We start from the raw sequence: 20,412 nt of genomic DNA, 5'->3' as shown, positions 1-20,412 counted from the left end.
AAAAAAAAAAAAAAGAAGAAGAGATCACAGTACAAGACAAAGAACTGCAAGCTAAGAGTGACTGATGTTTGACTTACATTCAGGCCAAGAAAACTGGAAAATATTGTACATTGTCGTTGTTGTTATATGCCATGGAGTTGATGCATTAACTCATGTTAAGTCAAAATGAGGAAACAATTTGTGAAAAGGCAAAGTGTTGGGATTTAGACATACTTATCTTGAGAGAATTACTGGATAACAATAATCTCAAAGCTGTAAATACAGGTATGACACTTGGGGTGGGGGGGTCAAAGTCAGAGAGAGAGACTTGGAAGTCACCGAATAAAGATGGAAGATTTGAGAGTAGATAGAATCATCAAAAACTGATATAGGAAGAAGTGGGTATGGAGGAACTTACTGAAAGGGAGCAGAGAGGAGCATGTCGGGAACCACCTACACCAAGGTGGGGATGATAAGAGATTATAAGAAAATAACAATGAGTCCTCAGAAAGATTAGAAACTGAATCAGAGTCAGAGAAGAGAGGTGGTGTAAAATGGTTCCAAGAGGATGAAAAAAAGGCCACATCACAGAATTATTATTTATACAATTTCAGCTTCAGACTGAGAACTTCCTGAAAATTTACCAATTCAGAAGCCTACATTGATTAATCTCACACCTTTCTGATCACTTGGTTTTCATTCATCTATTCATTCCAACAAATACTGATTGAATACCATATATGTGCTAGGCTCAAATGAGCAAAAAAAGATACAGCCCTGTCTTCAAGGGACAAGCATAGCAGAGGTTGCTATTGTTATTAAGTGCTGTTGGGTCAGTTCCAACTCAGAAGGAACTTGTATAAGGTTTCCAAGGAGCAACTGGTGGGTTTGAACTGCTGACCTTATGGTTCACAGTCTAGTGCTGAGCCTACAGCACCATCCTAGGAGTTGCTGTTGTTATTGTTGTTGTTGTGAAGTGCCATCAAGTCAGTTCTGACCCATAGAGACCCTATATGGGGTCCAAGGAGTGACTGGTGAGCTTGAACCACTAACCTTGTAGTTCAAACCGACTTTGCAGTCCAGCACATTAACTCACATTGATGAATGTAAAACCATGAGTATAATGAGAAATATGGAGTACTGGTGTGGTACTGCAGTGTAAGCACTGAACTGCAAGGTAGGTTTGAACTGCATGGTTGGCAGTTCAAACTCACCAGCCACTTCTCAGAAACCCAGGGTCATTATGAGTCGGAACTGACTCGATGGCACTTAACAACAACAACGAGAACTAGGAAAGAGAGGTATATGGGACTCTGAAAATGCAAAATAGGAGGATGAAACCAAGTATCAGGGACTTGTGAATTGTAAACCCCCCCTTTCATTCAGCAGGCATGCTCTGTCTTCTTGATTAGATTCTAAGTCTCCTAAGACATAATATTTTAGAGTATTCATTTTCTTTCCATACCTTCTGCAAGTGCTCAGCACAATGCCCCAAAATAATGACTATTCAGCATATACTTACTTATATGCTATATATCTGTGGCTGATCTATCTAGCTATTTATCTCCTGATATGGGAAATGTTAAGGAGCCCAAAGGCAAAGTGAAGGTCTTGAACTAATTAGTTTAATGACTTCGATTGTATCTCAAGCAATTACCTTGAGAATGCACAGGACTGTTCTCAAAAGGGGAGCTAGCAAAAGCATGGAAGGACTGACACAAAACATTCTCATCACTAGAAAGACAACTTAAAGTGTATGCCCTAACAATAGTAAGCCAGTGCTGCAATGTTATTTTTGCAACTAAAACAAACCATTCACCTGTACACCAATATTTATAGCAAAATTATTCACAACAACCAAAAGTGGAAACAGCTTAAATGTCCATCAACAGATGAATACACAAAATGTGCTATATTCAAACAATCAATTGCTACTGAGCCATAAAGAGAAACGACGTCCTGAAGCAGACCACAACACGGATGAACCCTGACAACAGTATGCTGAGTGAAGTAAGTCACCGGGAGCTATTGCTTAGTAATAATGTTTGCACAACAAGATGAATGTAGTCAACGTCACTAAATTATACATGCAAAATTAGCACATTTTTAAAAAATACATTTTTTAACCACAATAAAACTACTTACATCACGAAATTGAACCTTTCCAAGTTCTCCTAATTCACTGACGCAACAATAAGCAGCTTCTGACTGTAGAAAAAGCTGGGCCAGTGTCATCTCTTCACTTCGGAATAGTTCCCCCATGGTGGCAGCAAGTACCAGTCAACAGTACCTAGATTTCTCTCCACCTGAGACAGAAAGAGAAAATTACACAACCTTGGAAATTACCAAGTGGGTCAAGAGCAAACACCCTTTTAGCTTTGCATTTTCTTTTCTTTCACCCCATGATGACAGGTTTTTAACAACTGTTTTGACATCTTGCTTGGAAAGACGAAAAGGAGAAATTGCAGAAGGCAGTTATTGAATCCTGCTCCACAGTGTGCCAGATCAAAAGTCACTTCCTTTGCAGTCAACATCAGGATCAAATGACAACATTTCGGGACAACTCAATACATGAGAATGTATCCAGATTAAAGACAGGAACTGGGAATCCCAACAGTTCTTTAAATATCCTCAACACAATATTATGAATGACATTCACGCTGCCCTACCTCATTTTGCTTATGCAGGAAACAAACATGAGAACTTGATTACTCTCTCATAAAGGATATCTGCTACAACTCCTTTTCTGCCCTTTATTGGCAATGCCCATCTCTAACAGTTAGAGCCCCCTGCATGACGCTAAAACTATGGCTACATTAAAAGGTTTAATTTTCCAAGTACCTCCTAAGTGCTGCTGTATATTCATTAAACAAAACTGGCATTTCCTATTATTTTGTTTTTGACAGGCTCACTCTGGTAGCGTAGTGGTTACGAATCGGGCTGCGAACCTTAAGGTCAGCGGTTCGAAACTACCAGCCGCTCCGCGGGAGAAAGATGAGGCTTTCTACTCCCGTAAAGATTTACACCCTCGGAAACCCTGTACAGGGTCGCTATGGGTCGGAACCGACTCGACGGCACTTAACAACAACAACAATTGGAATAGTTGGCTAGAGGGAAGTCCTGGTGTGGCACTGAGGGTTAATGCACTGGACTGCAAAGTCAGTTTGAACTGCAAGGTTGGTGGTTCAAGCGCACCAGTCACTCCTAAGAAATCCTATACAGGGCCACTATGGGTCACAACCGACTCTATGGCACTTAACAACAACAACAACAATTAGGATAGAGAAGTCCTGGTGTGAGCTGGACTGCAAGGTCAGTTTGAACCACAAGGTCAGAGGTTTAAACTCACCAACTGCTCTTTGGAAACCCTATACAGTGTCCTTCAGTCAGAAGCGACTCGATGGCATTTAACAACAATTGGGAAAGAGATGTTCTAGGGAGACCTGTAATCATTAAACAATAAGGAGAGGCAGACAACTCACTGGATTCCCATAAGAAATTCAAGTACGTGCATTATCTAAAGAGACAAAGAAAACCAACTTGCATATTAAGTCCAATTTCCAATTAAGCACCACAGGAAAACACTGATAATGACAAAGCAGTTTTTTAAAAAGCCACCGAGAATAAGCTTTCCATCCCTGCAGCGTTCTGTTTCTTATCCCTACCTTCAAGATTAACTGCACTTTCCCATCTGTCAAATCTTTTCATGCTAAACCCAACAAAGGTTTTGTTTTAGGGTTGTCCTATTGTTGCCCAGTAGGAAAGACAATGGGCGCTATCAGTGGTCCTGAAACGGCAATTATTTCTTCTCAGCCAGCTAAGGTAAAGTTACACAGTATCAATCTCAGTGTAACATACAGTATTTTTAGTGTCATGAGTGCATTTATATTCAGTACTGATTTACTCTTCTGGAATGGTGGGAGATATTTTAAGGAATTTGAATGACAAGACCTCTGTGCATATGTTGAAGATGGCAAGACGACACACTCAGATATCAGCAAAGGGGTAACGTGCTTAACTTTTTGTCTATACTTGAATCCACAGGGTCCTTATGAGTCAGAACCGATTCGATGGCACCTAACAACGTACTTGAATCATCCAAACCAGCTGATTACCAGTCCCACCCCATCTCCTAAAGAAAACAAGGACAGATTCCACAACCTTTAAACAGATGACATTATGCCTGATCAGCACAGCTCAGACTACCCATAATGATAGGCTCCAATGAGTTGCCTGCCTCCCCTTGTTATTTAACGATTACAGGTCTCCCCAGAACATCTCTCTCCCGATTGAGCCGATCAGAACCAAAATGATAGGAAGTAACAATTCTGCTTAATGAGACCATATACAGCAGCCTCCGCACCCAACCCCAGAGATCTCGTTACTGTCATCAGTCCCCGCCTCCTAACCTGCTTCTTTTTCTACCTACACAGTGAGAAAGCAGGAATTCTCGGAAGCCAGGCACACCTGCCTCCTGGGGTGGGAAATAAAAGAGAGTAATCGCCAAATTGAGAGGCCCTTCTGAAGCTCCCAAAATTATTCTGCATAGCAAATAATCTTCAGTTCTTTCGCATCCCCCTTAAATGGGGGAAGGCATTCAGGTCCTCCAAAGGGAGTGAGTCTCCGGTTCCTCTGTCCCCAGGAGGTGTACCCAAAAAGGGGGTGAAGCTTATTTTCTCCCAGAGACCTAAATTCCCTAATTCTTTTGACAAGCAAGAAGGCTATTAGGAGTTCCTGTGCCCCAGGGAGGCCGATCCCGGATACGCTGTACCTGCAGCCCACGCTCCCGTTCCGCCGCCGGTACCACAGCCACCAAAGCAGCCGCTGCTGACCAAGCCCGCAGCCTACACGGCTCTGGGCAGCTGGGCCTCGACGTGCGTGCGTCCTCAAAGCCCCGCCCCCGCGCTACCACCGCGCTCCGCCCACAAGATTACCTCATCGCCGTCGGCCAATGGAGTACGTCCTCTCACGGACTGCCGCAATGCAGAGTCGCGGGGGCGCGGGCGAGACCCTGCGTGCTGACGCCATCTTGTTCTCGCCGCTGCGGCTCCCGGCTAGGGAAGGCTGGTGGGAGGGGCTGGCGGTGCAGGTGTTCTGGTCATTCGGTTCCTGAGCCCTTCAGAATCCTCCCTAATCTCTGTCTTCGGGCAGGGTTGCCTGCTCTTTATTTCTAAATTAATTCATACGTTTATTCCTCGAGAGATAAATCTCTCTTACATGCGCACACATATCACGTTATTTTACAGATGAGAAAACTTGAGCTCCCGAGTGCAGAGTGACATGCTTTAGGTGCTAGATCTTGCAGCAGAGCCTTCTTTATCCCAGGTCTGTTTTTCTCCAACTAACTGGGGGTGAAAAACCCCATAAAACCGTATGCTGTGGAAGTAATGTTTTATCTTGTTTAATTGTTTCCTGCGAGCCCATTTGACCACCCAGGAGTTTTAGTTATTCAAAAATTAAAAAAAAAAAAATTGTTTAACAAGGCAAAAGTAATGTCTGTTTTTTATTTCTGAAAATGCCGTCCTCAAATATAGATAGTGATTCTCTTTTCTTGCCTCTCTTCTATGGAGTAGGGCTTCCTAGGTTGTTCATAACAACCAGAAGTATATCTGGAAAAACTCGAAAATCCGGTTATGCAATCTTCCTGGGTGGTGGAACCCTGTTCCGATTCAAGTGTAATGAGGGGTAATATTTCAGATAAAAACCCTGGTGCCGATCATTTTGTCTATCAGGCAGAAATATCAATTCTGCTCTATCAGCCTAAGTGAAACAATGAAGGGTGAAAATGGATATTTTCTATGAGTTTTTATCCTATTGTGAGTGAAGATACAACTTCATTATAATTTTTTTTAGCACCTTGGAGACCCAAATCCTCCCTTCTCCCTGTTTTCTTAAATGTTCGCTAGGTTTCCCAACTTTGTGTACAAGGCAGACAGGAACCCCAGTTTGAAAGCTTGCAAAATTTTAGGAAGCGATTACACAATCATTGTCATTTCCTTCCTTTGAGACTTAAAAGCAGAAAACCTCAGTCAGCTACTGGGTAACCACAAATTTTTCATACTCCACCAATAAGGCAGCCTCTCCTCTGGCCTCACCTCCATTCCCTTGAGCTCTCTTTTTTACGTGACTTTTCTTCCGGTGTCTTTTCTCTCAAAACTCCTTTGCTGTCGCCTTCCATCTCCTGACAGCAATCTTTCCCCATGTTCTGTTTGTTTTCCCTCCATGTTCTCATCATGGGCTGTATTACTCATTGCAAAACTTCAATGTCTGATGCAGCATTCAAGGATAAGTTCTGGTGTGGCACTACAGGATAAGTGCCGGATGGTTAACCACAGGTTGGTGGTTCGAACCCACTAGGTGCTCCTTGGAAACCTTTTAAAGGGTCACTGTAAATTGGAACCCAGCTTTTCTGCTGTGGACATTTGGACTTCTGTTGTGGCGCTGAGGGTTAATGAACTGCAAATGCAAAGTCTGAACTGCAAGGTTGGCTGTTCAAGCTCATCAACCACTCATCAGAAACCCTATACAGGGTCGCTATGAGTGAGAACTGACTCAAGGGCACTTAACAACAACAACCTTCTTCTGTTTAAGACTCACAGCAACCGTATATGGTTTCTTAGGAGCTGCTGGTGGGTTTGAACCATTAATCTTGAGGTTAGAAGTCCAGTGTTTATCCTATAGCACCACATCAGGACTCCAGCAACCCTAAGAGTCAGATATTATTACAATTCCCATTTAATAGATTATGAAATTGAGACACAATAATTTATTTAAAGTCACTCAGCTAGACAATGGGATAACAAGATTCAAACCCCATCAGTTTGACTCCATTATTTGTACTCTTAAATATGATGTTGGCTGCCTTCATGATATGTACTCTGAATCTGACCCGAATTCAAATTTTGATGTATTATTTAAAAGTTGTAGGATAAGCACTGGACTACAAACCATGAGCCGTTCTAACAGAGAAAAATGAGGCTTTCTGTTCCTGCAAAGATTTACAGCCTCAGAAACCCTGTATAAGGTCACTTTGCATTGGAACAATAACACTGAATAAGCACTTAAAAACAGTAACCTTGAAATTCTCTAAACTTATTTCCTCATCTATGTAATGGGGTCAATAATAATATTTACCCCATATGGTTATTGTGGGGACTAAAAGGAACTTGGTACATGCCTGGAGTTCAAACATGCAAAAAAAACTTTTAGCTAAAATTACCGAGATAAAATATCATATAATAGGCCTGAGAGTATCAGAAAAGTTTTCATCAAGGAGCTGACATTTAAATATTCAAGGATTAGATGGCATTTAAGAATTAGAACTTTCACCATACAAAAAAACAGTACCATCACTTAATCCATCACTGTTTTCCTAGTTATCCAGACAATAGGCTAAATTGACGCATGGTGACCTTATGTGTGTCAAAAATAGAATTTAGAGACCATCTCAAGAACAGATTTGACACACTGAATACTAATGACCAAAGCCCAGAGAACTGTGGGATAGCATCAGGAACATCATACATGAAGAAAGCAAAAGGTCATTAAGAAGACAAAAAAAGCAAAGATTACAGTAAATTTCAGAAGAGACTAAGCTTGCTATTGCGCTTAGAGTAGTTAAAGCGAATAGAAAAAATAAGGAAGTAAAAGAGCTGAATGGAAAATTTCAAAGGGCAGTTTGAGAAGACAAGGTCAAACATTATGATGGAATATTCAAAGACATGGAATTAAAAAACCAAAAGGGAAGAACACACTCAGCATTTCTCAAGTTGAAAGAACTGAAGAAAGAATTCGTCTCAATTTACAATATTGAAGGATTCTATGGGGGAAAATATTGAATGATGCAGAAAGCATCAAAGGTCAAAAAAAGATGAAAGGAATACACAGAGTCACTGGACGAAAAAGAATGGTCGATGTTCAACGATTTCAAGAGGTAGCATATGATCAAGAACTGATCGTACCAAAGGAAGAAGTCCAAGTTGCACCGAAGGCATTGGCAGAAAACAAGTGATTGATGGAATACAAATTGAAATGTTTCAGCAAACTGTTGTAGTATTGGAGGCACTTGCCCATCTATGCCAAGAAATTTGGAAGACAGCTACTTGGCCAATTGATTGGTAGAAAAAGAGCCCCAAAGAGATAGATTGGCACAGTGGCAGCAGCAGTGGGCTCAGGCGTAGCAACGACTGTGAGGTTGGCCCAGGACTGGGCAGTGTTTCGTTCTGTTGTACATAGGGTCGCTATGAGTCTGTATCAGTTGGATGGCACTTAACAACAGCAACAACAACCAAGTATCTGATTAAAAAGAATTCTCCTAGTACAACTTTTAGCTGACCTTTGTTCTGGAAACATTGCCTAGCAGTTTCCATGAAAGTAGTCCCTTTTACAGTTTTACTGAGAGCTCTTAAATGAACACTTCCGCTTTTACTTCCAAAGTTTTGTTGTTGTTGTTGTTAAGTGCTGTCAAGTCAGTTCTGACCCATAGCAACCCTGTAGAGGGTTTCCAAGGAGCGACTAGTGAGATTAAACTACCAACCTTGCAGTTCAAACTGACTTTGCAGTCTAGCGCATTAACCCATAGCGCCACACCAGGACTCCTCTTCCTGTGTTTAAAATGAAGATCATATAGTAAAAAGTAAAAACCTTCAGCATAGATTTTGAAGCTATAGTAACTGAAATGTCAACTTCCTTTAGCTCTGCTAATGATTATATCAACAAAGAGATATGAATGAGCCTAAACCATGTGACCTTTTATGCTTTCCTTATGACTTGTATGATTAACACATGACACAGGGTGCCTCTGAATTTGTGGGAGTTCAAAACGCTATGAAAAGAGGCTTCTTATTTTATTCTGTTTTTCAAGTTTTTATTGTGAAGTGAGTGGTTTATAGAGCTGATCATCAGTTTTACATTCAACAAATCATACAGTTTGTCATCTCAATGATTGCAATTCCCGTCAATGTAACATCACTTATCCCACTTCCTGAGATTCTTGTTTCTACTATTCCTTCTTTCCTAACCCTTCTGAACTTTGTCCTTGAGCAAATGCTGCCTTTTGTGGATACTTCATTAGTGTTGTTCTCTCCCCCTCCCCTGCCATTTATACCTATCTGTTGTTTGCCTGGAAATTGAACCATGACGTAAGTCCAGTTCCAGACCTGAAGGGTGACTGAGGGCCACAGTTTGGAGTTCCACTAGTCTCTATCTGACCAGTAAGTCTAGCTTTTTTTTTTTTTTTTTTATCATTTTGAGTTTTGTTCCATATTTTCTCCCACTATATCCAGGGCCTTTTAAGGAGCTCTGGTAGCGCAGTGGTCATGAATCAGGCTGCTAACCTCAAGGTCAGCTGTTCCATGGGAGAAAGATGAGGCGTTCTGCTCCCGTAAAGATTTACAGCCTTGGAAACCCTGTGCAGGGACACTATGAGTCGGAACCAACTCCATAGCACATAACAACAACTGCATCCAGGACCTTCTAATGTGACCCCTTCTAGAGCAGTTAGTAGTGGTAGCTAGGCACCATCTAGTTCTTCTGGTCTCAGAGTCCTAGAGATTGATGTTCAAGTAGTCCCTTAGTCCACTGGACTAATTTTTTCCAAGAATCTTCAATTTTCATCACTCTTCTTGCCTCTGGATAGAGAGAGACCAATAGCTGCATCTTACATGGGCGGCTCATGAGTTTTGATTCATTTGTGTGTGGGGGGGGGCTAATTTAATTCAACAAATATTTACTGAGTGCCTAATATGTGCTAGAGATTGTGTCAGGTGCTGGGGTCACATCAGACAGCAAACAGATCCCTGCCCTTATGGCAATTCCAGTCTAGTGTTTATATCACTTCACCTGCTCTCTGTCACCCTGGGTACCTCAGGTGCCCAACGGGGTAATAAACAGACTTGCACAAACATGGGTAACATGCATGGTGTCCTGTAGATGCCTAACCAGACCCCCACTCCAGTAGATATGACTGGAAGTCGATTTTGAATAAGAAAGCATGTTGTGAGTAGGATGGAGGGGTTGGAGCTGGACTGTCTGGTGTGCGACATAGGTGATGCTGTGAAGGAAAGGTTTGAGCTGCTACAAAAACTATCATCTCTGCTACTGATTCTTGGTGACTGCTTTGTTGGCAAGGTCCTTGGCCTTTTCTGTAGCTGCCAGTGCCGTCTCCTTTGCCTTTTCTTTGACTTACTTGGCCATTTCAACAAGTGTTTTAGAAAGGACCTCACCTTGCAGCTTGGCCAAAATATAGTCAAAACCCTTCATTGTCTTGGTCACATTGTTGTTTAAACCCAGCCAGACCAAATTCTTGGACAGCTCTGGAGACGCCAAACAAGCTTTTGGCCCAGCAGCTGTTATCTGAGTTCACACAGTAAATGCAGCATTCCCTTCACCACCATTAGCAGGATGTGCTTGATGCTCCAGGTGAAGTTGGTCATGGTCTGATTCTGTGGGTCCACAATAGAGTCCTCCAGGCTGTATACCGAGTGAGCAACACTGATAGGAAATGTTGGTCTTGGTCTGGAGTTGCCAGGACAGGAGCTTCTGGTCACGAGTCACTTCCGGTGTATTACGTCCTCTGTCTGTCAAGAGGGATTGTTTGCTGTCGGGATTCGAGTATCACTGCCAGAAGGTGGCGAACGACCACTTGGTCCCAGGAACCATGTAGCACCTTCTGGCCCAGGAAATACTACATCACTGTCGACCAGGCCTTAGCACTCACACAGCATTAGGGGCACGTGGAGGCCGGAACCAACTTGGGGCACACCCGCCAGGCTCACAGCTCAGTGACCATGCACCATGCCCAATCAGTGTCTGCCACCGAGAGTAGTGGTCACAGTGTATCTGCTTATGAGGGATTTTTTGTTGTTTTAATTGGATAGTAGCAATAGTTTCTTTTTAAAAATATTTCAATATGCTTTAGGAAGCAGTATATAAAGCTCAACTTTCCCACCATTTCCAGATAACAGCACGAAGCTCCAATTACAAAAATACAGCATTTTGTGATGGCTAAGAACAGCAGTCAGAACCCAGACTTGAACAGTGAGCTACAACACATCCTTCAAAATGAAATGTCATGGAGAACAAATAAGATGGCGGATCCGGTGGAGGTGCAGTGAAGAGCTCCATTAGCAACAACACAGAATACTGGACCAGGCAGGCTCAGGGGATGGTGCCACAACTCTGAACCACATATAAAGGAATATTTAGAAGGTTGGAAGGCTTACAGCAAGGGAAATTTGTAGCAGAAGCAGGAAATCCATTGTTTTGTAATTCAAGACGCTCAACTGCTCCAGGAGCCGCCATCTTGGGTGAGATCAAGTGGGGGAAGGATCAGAGAAGCCATGGACACCTGACAGAACCGCAGAGATAAAGGTGTGGGCACTTTTTTTTTGGTATCTATTCATTGGTCTGTTGCTGTCTCCGCACCTCCTTTCTGGTGACTAGAGGGGGTGCTTGAGCAAGTGGACACTCCACCCCCTGAAAGAAAAAAACTGCCACCCAAAAATCCTCTACCCAGCAAACCTGTCAAGCAAATATGATGGTGTAATCAAAACATTCCAGGATAAACAGAAGCTAAGGGATTTTGCCAAAGCCAACCCTGCTATGAAAAACATCTTAAAGGAAGTTCTGTGGACTGAGAATCAACAAGAACAAACAACAACCAGAGAATGACGTATGTGGCAGCATCACCCTGAACTCAATCGACAAATGGAAGAGTCAAGAACAGAATAAAATTATAAGAACAGAGGATCTGGGAGTCAGTCTATGATCAAAACTATTACAATGTGAAAGAAAGTAACTGAGGAACAGAGATCCAGGTGGTGGGAAGGTCAGGTAGATTACTGGATAAAATAGACTGTCTTAAATGGAAGGAAGAACTAATGGAATATAAGGTAACCACAATGGGGTTGTGATGGGGGGGTTTAGTTTAGGTGTTGGGAGGGCAATACAAGAAGGGGGAGGTGGTGGAAGAACAAGATTGATAGGTGAACACTGAGACAGGTTTGCATGGCCTAGTGGGACAGAAGTAAATAGTGATGCATGCTTGACCTTGGAACAACAGGGCTCTGGGATACAGAGATCTAGGTATAGCTTGAAGAGGGAAAATAATACTAAAATGCTTGACTGTTTTATGAATATTAGTTTCCTTTGCCTACTATTGTAAAATAGACACTTGGGTGGAATAAAAAGGAATGTTGGGAAACATGATTAGAGAAAACTTGCAAGCCCATCTTCAGCCTATAACTGACTGGAATACCTAAAAGGGGTTCTAGAACTTGCCCAGTGAAATAGGCCTCGTGCAAAGCCTTTACACAGTATAGGACGTTAGGTAGAATCCTGAGTCCCATCCAGAACCTTATGAGGTGGGACATTCCCACTAGAAAGGACAAGCAGACCACCCTGGAACAGCTACAGTGACAGAAGATACATCTTCAAAGAAAGATCATCAGGAAAAACTCAAAACAAAAATGTCAGCATGACTGGCTACTACAAGAATAAGCAAGCTGTTCGCCAGGAAGTCATCAAGGCAAGCAATCATGTTCCTTCAGGACAAACTCCCCTCTAAGACTGAAACTCAAAGGGAACACACAAACAAGCATGTAAGCTTGCTGGCGACAACATTGGTCTACTGGTGAGTGGAAGAGAGGGAAAGGCAGCAATGAAGAAATGGGCTGAGTTCAACCACAGTCCATTGACTTCCGTTGGCCTGGAGATGAGAGAGAGAAGAGGAAGGCTGGTTGGTCCAAAGTGTGGTGAGACCTGAGGACACTTGAGCGCATGGACAAGGACATAGCCACAGAGGCCTAGAGCTGAGAGTGAAGCATCCAGCTGATATGAAATGAGGCGAGATACACAAGAACACCCAAACTTGCAGAGAGCACCCATTTGACCTACCCTGATGGCTCGATAATCAGAACTTGACTAGAGGAAAATTACAAGAAAAAAAATTTTTTTAATAAAGGAAACAAGGGTAAATTGTGCTACAATTTGATGAACCTGAAAAAAGATGGGGATAAGATTTTTATGATTCAATAGTGAATGATTGTTATTATGACTAATTGTGACTGTCACAATTATAAAGGTAGAAGTTTTATAACAAAAACAGGGGAGTGGTTAATCTTACAGTCCAGAAACAGAGGACCCTAGGACCATCAAGGGAGAAGCTGCACAAGCAGAATGCAGGACCTTATCTGGGGAAACAGCAATGGGGTCATGGAGAGGGGGAGTGGCTGAGAACTGTAGATTCATGGGAAGAGAGGGACTAAGAGCTGATGGCCAGGAGTCAGACTTGTAGAATGTGCCCTCTGGAGATGTAAATTATTATATATGCCTAAGTGGGGTTTTTTGTTGTTGTTGTTTGTTTGTTTTTTAAGTGGGTATTTTTGTTTTTTAAAAAAGCTAAAGTGGATAGAGAGAATTACTGTTAATTGATGGTACATGGAGGGGATTATAATCATTGTAATGAAACAAGGTGTATGATTTGTTGAATGTAAAACTGATCTGGTCTGTAAACTTTCACTCAATCCACATAAAAATTTAAAAAAAGAAAAGGTATTCTTGATAAAAGAAACCATCTATGATGGTTACAGAGGACCAGGAGGAAGGAGGGAAAATTATTCACTGACTACAGAGAAGACACATGTTAACATGAGTGATGGGCAGGCGATATACAACAAGAGGGAGGTTGGCAGAGGAAAGATGAAGGTGGTGGGAGACACAGGGAGGAATGCAAGAGTCAAGGTGAATAGAGGTCAATATTGTTAACTGATGGTACATGGAGGGGATTGCAATCATTGTAAAGAAGCAAAGTGTATGATTTGTTTAATGTAAAACTGATGATCTGCTCTGTAAACCTTCACTCAATTCACAATAAAATGTTTAAAAGGTAATGGCAAAAAAATAAAAATAAAAAAGAAATGTCATAATGGCAAGACAGGTAAACCAGATTTTAACAAGTGACAATCATTCTTGCTGAATTTCATATTTCATTAAATTTCTATACACAATTTTCTGTTAATATGGTTTAAATAAAACTTCACTTAAACAATTATTTCAATCAAGTATAAATATTCAACAAGAATAGTTCTGATAAAGAATCCCCAGATAGTTCAAATTTTACTACTCATTGACGCAAGGAAATGAAAAATAACAATTTTTGTTCGTTTTAATATACCTATTACAACAGATCCAATTCACATCTGACTAGATTTGTTTCCTCTTTCTCCTCCCATAACCACATTCACTGAGCTATTTCCTTATATTTGAGCAATCAGTGTGCTTTCAGCACACTTGCCCAGCAGTACTTTTAAGTCCATTCTTACGAGGTGCAAATGGATTTCAATAATTTATACAGACCAAGTGGGTTATGCTCAATCACTGCACCTTTAAGCTACTGTACACAGGAATGAAAAGATTATAGAAAAGTGTCACAGCAGCAGTGCCTTAAGAAAAGAGACCAAGAGGAAGGAGCCTTTAAAAAATGGATAAAGTCAGGCGGAAGATTTCAGAAGGAAAAGGAACACACGGGAAATGAAAAACATTTCTCTGCAAAAACAAATGGAGAAGCACTACAAAGCAGGTGCAAGTGTGGAAACAGTTGTTTTATGACGTTTTGTACACTGCTCATATGCTTCAAAATAGTACCCTTAGACACAGATTGCCTGGTGCTTGTATTGAATTTTTGAAAATGCAAGATTTCTGAATGATATATCAGCCCTCCAATGTTTCTCCTTTAAAAAATATCTAATTTTGCTGACAGGTTTACATGTAAAAGGCTAGATATTTAGTCACCTCAGCATTGATTCGTTTTGGATGGCTAAGCTTTGTTACACATGGCTTTCCATGCTCATGAGTTCTTAAGATCCCAGTTGTTACTGACCAAAGCAGGATGTAGAATATTGTCTTTGTGGTCTATGCTATGTCAATTAAACCTGGTCCCCTGAGACCATGGTTTTGAGTATGCAGGCCCAGTGACTCATTCCCTCAAGGTGTCTGGTAATATCTAAGAAGTTTTCATAACTTTGCCTGAAAAGAGGCTTCTTAAAGAAATGAAATTTCAAAAGCACTGAGAAGCTCTACATGGGAAGCAGGGAAAGGTGGAGTGACAGAGAGTAGCGAAACCTTTGGAGCATTGTTGTTGCTGTGAAGTGCTGTCGAGTTGATTCCAACTCATAGAGACCCTATGTACAACAGAATGAAACACCACCCGGTCCTGAGGCATCTTCACCATGGCTGCTATGCACCAATCCATCTCATTGGGGGTCTCTCTCTTCTTCTCTGTTGCTCCATTTTACCAAGCATGATGTCCTTCTCCAGGGACTGGTTCCTCCTGATAATACGTCCAGAATGAGAAATGAAGTCTGTCCATCTTGGCTTCTAAGGAGCATTCTGGTTGTACTTCTGCCAACACAGATTTGTTTGCTCTTCTGGCAGTCCATGGTACTTTAATATTCTTCTCCAACATCATAACTCAAATGCATCAATTCGTCTACAGTCTTCCTTATTCACTGTCCAACTTTCACGTGCGTATGACGCTACTGAAAATACCAGGACTTGGTTCAGGCTCACTTTAGTCCTCAAGCTGACATCTTTGCTCTTGAACACTTTAAAGAGGTCTTGTGCAGCAGATTTTCCTGATGTGAAACGTTGTTTGATTTCTTGACTGCTTCTTCCATGAGTGTTGATGGTGGATGCAAGCAAAATAAGTCTTTGACAACATCAATCTTGTCTCCATTTATCATGGTGTTATTTATTTGGAACATTCTTATTGCTGGTTGTTGTTGTTGTTGTTGTTAAGTGCCGTCGAGTCGGTTCCGACCCATAGCGACCCTATACAGGGTTTCCAAGGGTGTAAATCTGTACGGGAGTAGAAAGCCTCATCTTTCTCCCGCGGAGCGGCTGGTAGTTTCGAACCGCTGACCTTAAGGTTCGCAGCCCGATTCGTAACCACTACGCTACCAGAGCTCCTTTTGCTGGTAAGTGCCGTCAAATCAATTCTGACTCATAGCAACTCTGTACAGGGCTTCTGAGGAGCAGCTGGTGGGTTTGAGCTACCAACCTTTTGGTTCATAGTCCCGTGCTTAACCTACAACGCCACACCAGTAACATTAGACCTGAAATATTTGCCCAGAAAAGTTAGAAACTAGTTCAAACAGATTTCTGAAGTAGAGAATCTGTCAAATGTATTGGTTTTCTAGTAAGCTGGAGAAAGGCAGTGAAAGTTAGAACTAAATACATTGGAAAATTCCTGTGGAAAGAATCTAATTGATTGTGGGTTCAAGGACCAGATTTAACTTGCACCAGGGCATAAAGTTCTAGGAAGAGAAGGGAGTCTTATCTGTTTCATTTATTGTTGTATTCCCAATGCTTAGCTTGTTTTTGTTACAAAGTATCAAGTCGCTTCCAACTCATACTGACTTTATAGAACAGAGTAGGTTTCCAAGACTACAATCTTTATGGAAACAGACTGTCTCATCTTTCTCCCAAGGATCATCTAGTGGTGACCATTCACTCACTGTACCACCAAGATTCCTTTTATGTTTAGTTTAGCGTTTGGCATTCAATTAATGCTTAATCAGTAGCTGTAGAAAGAAAGAACTGGGAATGTAGTTTGTAACTTGTGAGAAGTTGATGCCGGTTATTTGTATATGTAATTACATACTGAACTCCTGGTTTGGTGCTGTAGGATCAGCACTGGATTGCGAACCATAAAGGTCAGCAGTTCAAATCCACCAGCTGCTCCTTGGAAACCCTATACAGGATAGCTATGAGTTGGAACAGATCTGACAGCACTTAACAACAACAACAACAATCACATACTTATTTAAAGCTTGAGTTTGCCATGATTTACAGTTGAATTGCTTTTGTTCTATAAAAGCAGTTTATGGGGCTTGTGTGATATCTTAAGGAAGAAGCTGTGGGAAGGCACATGCAGGAAACATAAAAGGAAATGTATCAGGGTATGGAAATGTAGGAGAAACATTTTCTTAGGGAAGGCAGAAAGTTATCCAAAAAGGAGCCTTCTTTTGGGTATTGTCTTAAATTCTGTTTTCTTTGCACTTGAAATTTTAGAGATAATGAATACAGGTAAAAAATTATTCCAATTTAAAAAATATACTTTGGGACTTATATAACAAACAGTCTTACAGTTTTGACATTTTACTAACTTGAGTAACTTACCTTTCTTTAAGTCCCTTTTCACTTCCCTTGTTGTTGTTGTTGTTAAGTGCCATTGAGTCGATGCTGACTCATAGTGACCCTGTATAGGGTGTCCTAGGAGCAGCTGGTGAGCTTGAACCACCAGCTTTGCAATTCAAACGGCTTTGCGGTCTGGTGCATTAAACCACAATGCCACACCATCATTTCTAACTAATAGCAACACTATAGCTTCCAAGGAGCAGCTGGTAGGCCGGAACCACAGACCTTGTGGCTCCCAGTCCAATGCTTATTGACAGTGCCACACCAGGACTCCATTTATATTACAATTATCCCAAATATTACCTCTACAGACTTTGAGAACCACATATGATAATGTTATAAGTTTTGCTTCAACCACCAATCATAATTTAGAAAATTAAATGGGAAAAGAAACGTCTATTATACTTGCTCATGTTTTTGCTTATGTGTTCTTTCTTCTTTTCTGGTCTTCCAAGGTTCCTTCTTTTCTCAGTTCCTTTCCATTTCAAGAATGTCTTACCGAGTGTCTTTTGTGGTAGGTCTGCTAGTGAGAATTCTTTTAGTTAGCCTTCATGTGAGCTTGTCTTGATTTCCCTTCCATTCCCGAAGGATATGTTCACAGGATATAGAATTCTGGGTTTTTGGTTCTTTTCTTTCAACATTTGAAAATGTGTCACTTTCTCTGGCATTAATGGTTTCTGATGAGAAATCTGGTCTTTCAATTTGTTTTTCCTTTATAGATAAGGTGTATGTCTCTCTTGCTGCTTTCAGTGTGTTTGTGTTTGTTTGTCTTTAGTTTTCAGGTGTTTAATTATGACGTGTCTTGGCATGGTTTCTTTGAACTTATCCTATTTGGGGTTTGCTCAGCTTCTTGAATATGTAGATTTACATAATTTGGAAATACAAACAGAGATGGGGCAAAGTCATGAAGGGTGGAATTGGAATTGAGGTCTCAGTATAAATCCATGTTTTCTTATATATATTTTAAAATTATGGTGCTGTTAGGTTCTGTTGAGTTGGTTCCAATGAACAGTGAGCCTATGCACAACAGAACAAAACACTGCCTGGGCCTGGGCCATGTTCACAATTGTGACGTTTGAGCCCACGTTTGCTGCCACTGTGTCAATCCATCATGTTGTGGGTCGTCCTCTTTTTTCTTGATCTTCCTCTTTCCCTTACAAGATGTCCTACTCTAACAGCTGGTCCCTCCTAATAACATGTCCAAAGTACGTGAGATAAATCTTCTCCATTCTCACTTCTAAGGAGTAATTTGGCTATACTTCCTCCAAGACAGATTTGTATGTTCTTCTGGCAGTCCATAGTACTTTCAATATACAATATATATATAAGGGGACTTCAAAAACTCACAGAAAACTGGAAGGAGAGACGGACTACTTCTGAATGTATAGTCACTGAAAACCTTATGAATAGCAGTGGAACACTGTCAGTTAGCAACAGAATATTGAATATTGAAACATGATGAAGAACACCAGAATATTGTCAAATACAGTAACAGAAGATGAGCCTTTGAGATTGGGAGGCACTCAAAATATGACAGAGGAAGAGCTGCCTTCTCGAAGTAGAGTTGACCGTGATGGCATGAATGGAGTAAATCCTTCAGGACCTTCGTTTGCTGATGGGGCAAACCTCAAAATGAGAAGAAACAGCTGCAAATATGGAATGCACAAAGTATGAATCTAGGAAAATTGGAAATGAAATGGAATGCATAAACACAGATATCCTAGGCATTAGTGAGCTGAAATGTAATGGTATTGGCCATTTTGAATCAGACAATCACAGAGTTTACTATGCCTAGAATGACAAATTGAAGAGCAATGTTTTCACATTCATCATCAAAAAGAACATATCAGGATCTAGCTTGAAGTACAACGCTGTCTGTGATAGGATAATATTCATACACCTACAAGGAAGTCCAGTTAATATCATTGTTATTCAAACTTAGGCACCAACTATTAAAGCCAGTGATGACGAAATGAAAGAATTCTACCGACTTCTTCAGTCTGAAATTAATCAAGATTTATTGATAATTACTGGTGATTGGAATACAAAAGTTGGAAACAAAGAGGAAGGATCAGTCGTAAAAGATGGCCTTGGTGATAGAAATTATGCTGGAGAACGCATGATAGAATTTTGCAAGACCAATGGCTTCTTCATTGCAAATACCTTTCTAAAACAGCATAAAGGATGACTGACTATGCACATGGACCTCGCCAGATGGAATACACAGAAATCAAATTGACTGCATCTGTGTGGAAAGCGATGGTGGAAAACTCCATATTATCAGCTAAAACAAGGCCAGGGGCAGACTGTGGAACAGACCATTGATTGCTCATATGCAAGTTTAAGCTGAAGCTGAAGAAAATTAAAACAAGTCCATTAGAATCAAAATATGACCTTGAATATGTCCCACCTAAATTTAGAGAACAGATTTGATGCATCAGACACTAAAGACAAAGACCAGAAGAGTTGTGGGATGACACTAAGGAAGAAAGCAAAAGGTCATTAAGAAAACAAGGAAGAAGGAAAAGACCAAAATGGATGTCAGATGAGACTGAAACTTGCTCTCCAACACAGAGATACTAAAGCAAATGGAAGAAATGAGGAGGTAAAAGAGCTGAATAGAAAAATTTAAAGCTTAGCTTGAGAAGACAAAGTCAAATGCTATAACAAGTGTGCAAAGACCAGGAATTAAAAAACCAAAAGGGAAGAATGCGATTAATATTTCTCAAACTGAGGGAACTGAATAAAAAATTCAAGCCCCAACTTGAAATATTGAAAGATTCATGGACAAAATATTGAGTGAAGCAGAAAGCATCAAAAGAAGGTGGAAGGAATACACAGAGTTACTATACCAAAAAGAAATCATCAATGTTCAATCATTTCAAGAGGTAACATTTGATCATGAGCCAATGATAGTGAAGGAAGAAGTCCAAGGTGCATTGAAGGCATTGGCAAAGAACAAGGCACTGGGAATTGGTGGAATACAAGTTGAAATCTTCCCACAAAATGATGCAGCATTGAAGGCACTCACTCATCTAGGCCAAGAAATTTGGAAGACAACTGCCTGGCTAACTGACTGGAAGAGAGACATATTTGCACTGCACTGTAGGTCAGTTTGAACCACAGGGTTGGGGTTCAAGTTCAGAAACTATATACTAGGTCACTATGAGTTGGAACTGACTTAATGGCACTTAACAACAACAAAAGAGATGAGAAAGTTGGACAATGAATAAGGAA

At 41.0% G+C, this 20,412-nt stretch overlaps 1 protein-coding gene and 1 pseudogene across 7 annotated transcripts in view; both read right to left on the bottom strand.

The window, feature by feature from the left end:
• ATP6V0A1 (ATPase, H+ transporting, lysosomal V0 subunit a1) overlaps positions 1-2,286 on the bottom strand; it is an 86,660-nt gene extending 84,374 nt beyond the window's left edge. For 6 of the 7 annotated variants that reach the window (XM_006832670.1, XM_006832668.1, XM_006832669.1 and 3 more), the window contains exon 1: positions 2,125-2,286. In XM_006832670.1, coding sequence (XP_006832733.1) covers positions 2,125-2,241 — 117 coding nt within the window. In that variant the 5' untranslated portion in view covers positions 2,242-2,286. The remainder of the gene's footprint in view (positions 1-2,124) is intronic. The other variant, XM_006832667.1, reaches the window with a different exon arrangement.
• Positions 2,287-10,065: 7,779 nt separating this feature from the next.
• On the bottom strand, positions 10,066-10,669 carry LOC102821324 (annotated as a pseudogene).
• Between the last annotated feature and the right edge of the window lie 9,743 nt (positions 10,670-20,412).

Source organism: Chrysochloris asiatica, unplaced genomic scaffold (genome assembly GCF_000296735.1).
Source record: "Chrysochloris asiatica unplaced genomic scaffold, ChrAsi1.0 scaffold00007, whole genome shotgun sequence".
Lineage (NCBI taxonomy): Eukaryota > Metazoa > Chordata > Mammalia > Afrosoricida > Chrysochloridae > Chrysochloris > Chrysochloris asiatica.
Note: the sequence above shows the minus strand (reverse complement) of the source record. Positions and strands in the feature narration are given on the sequence as shown.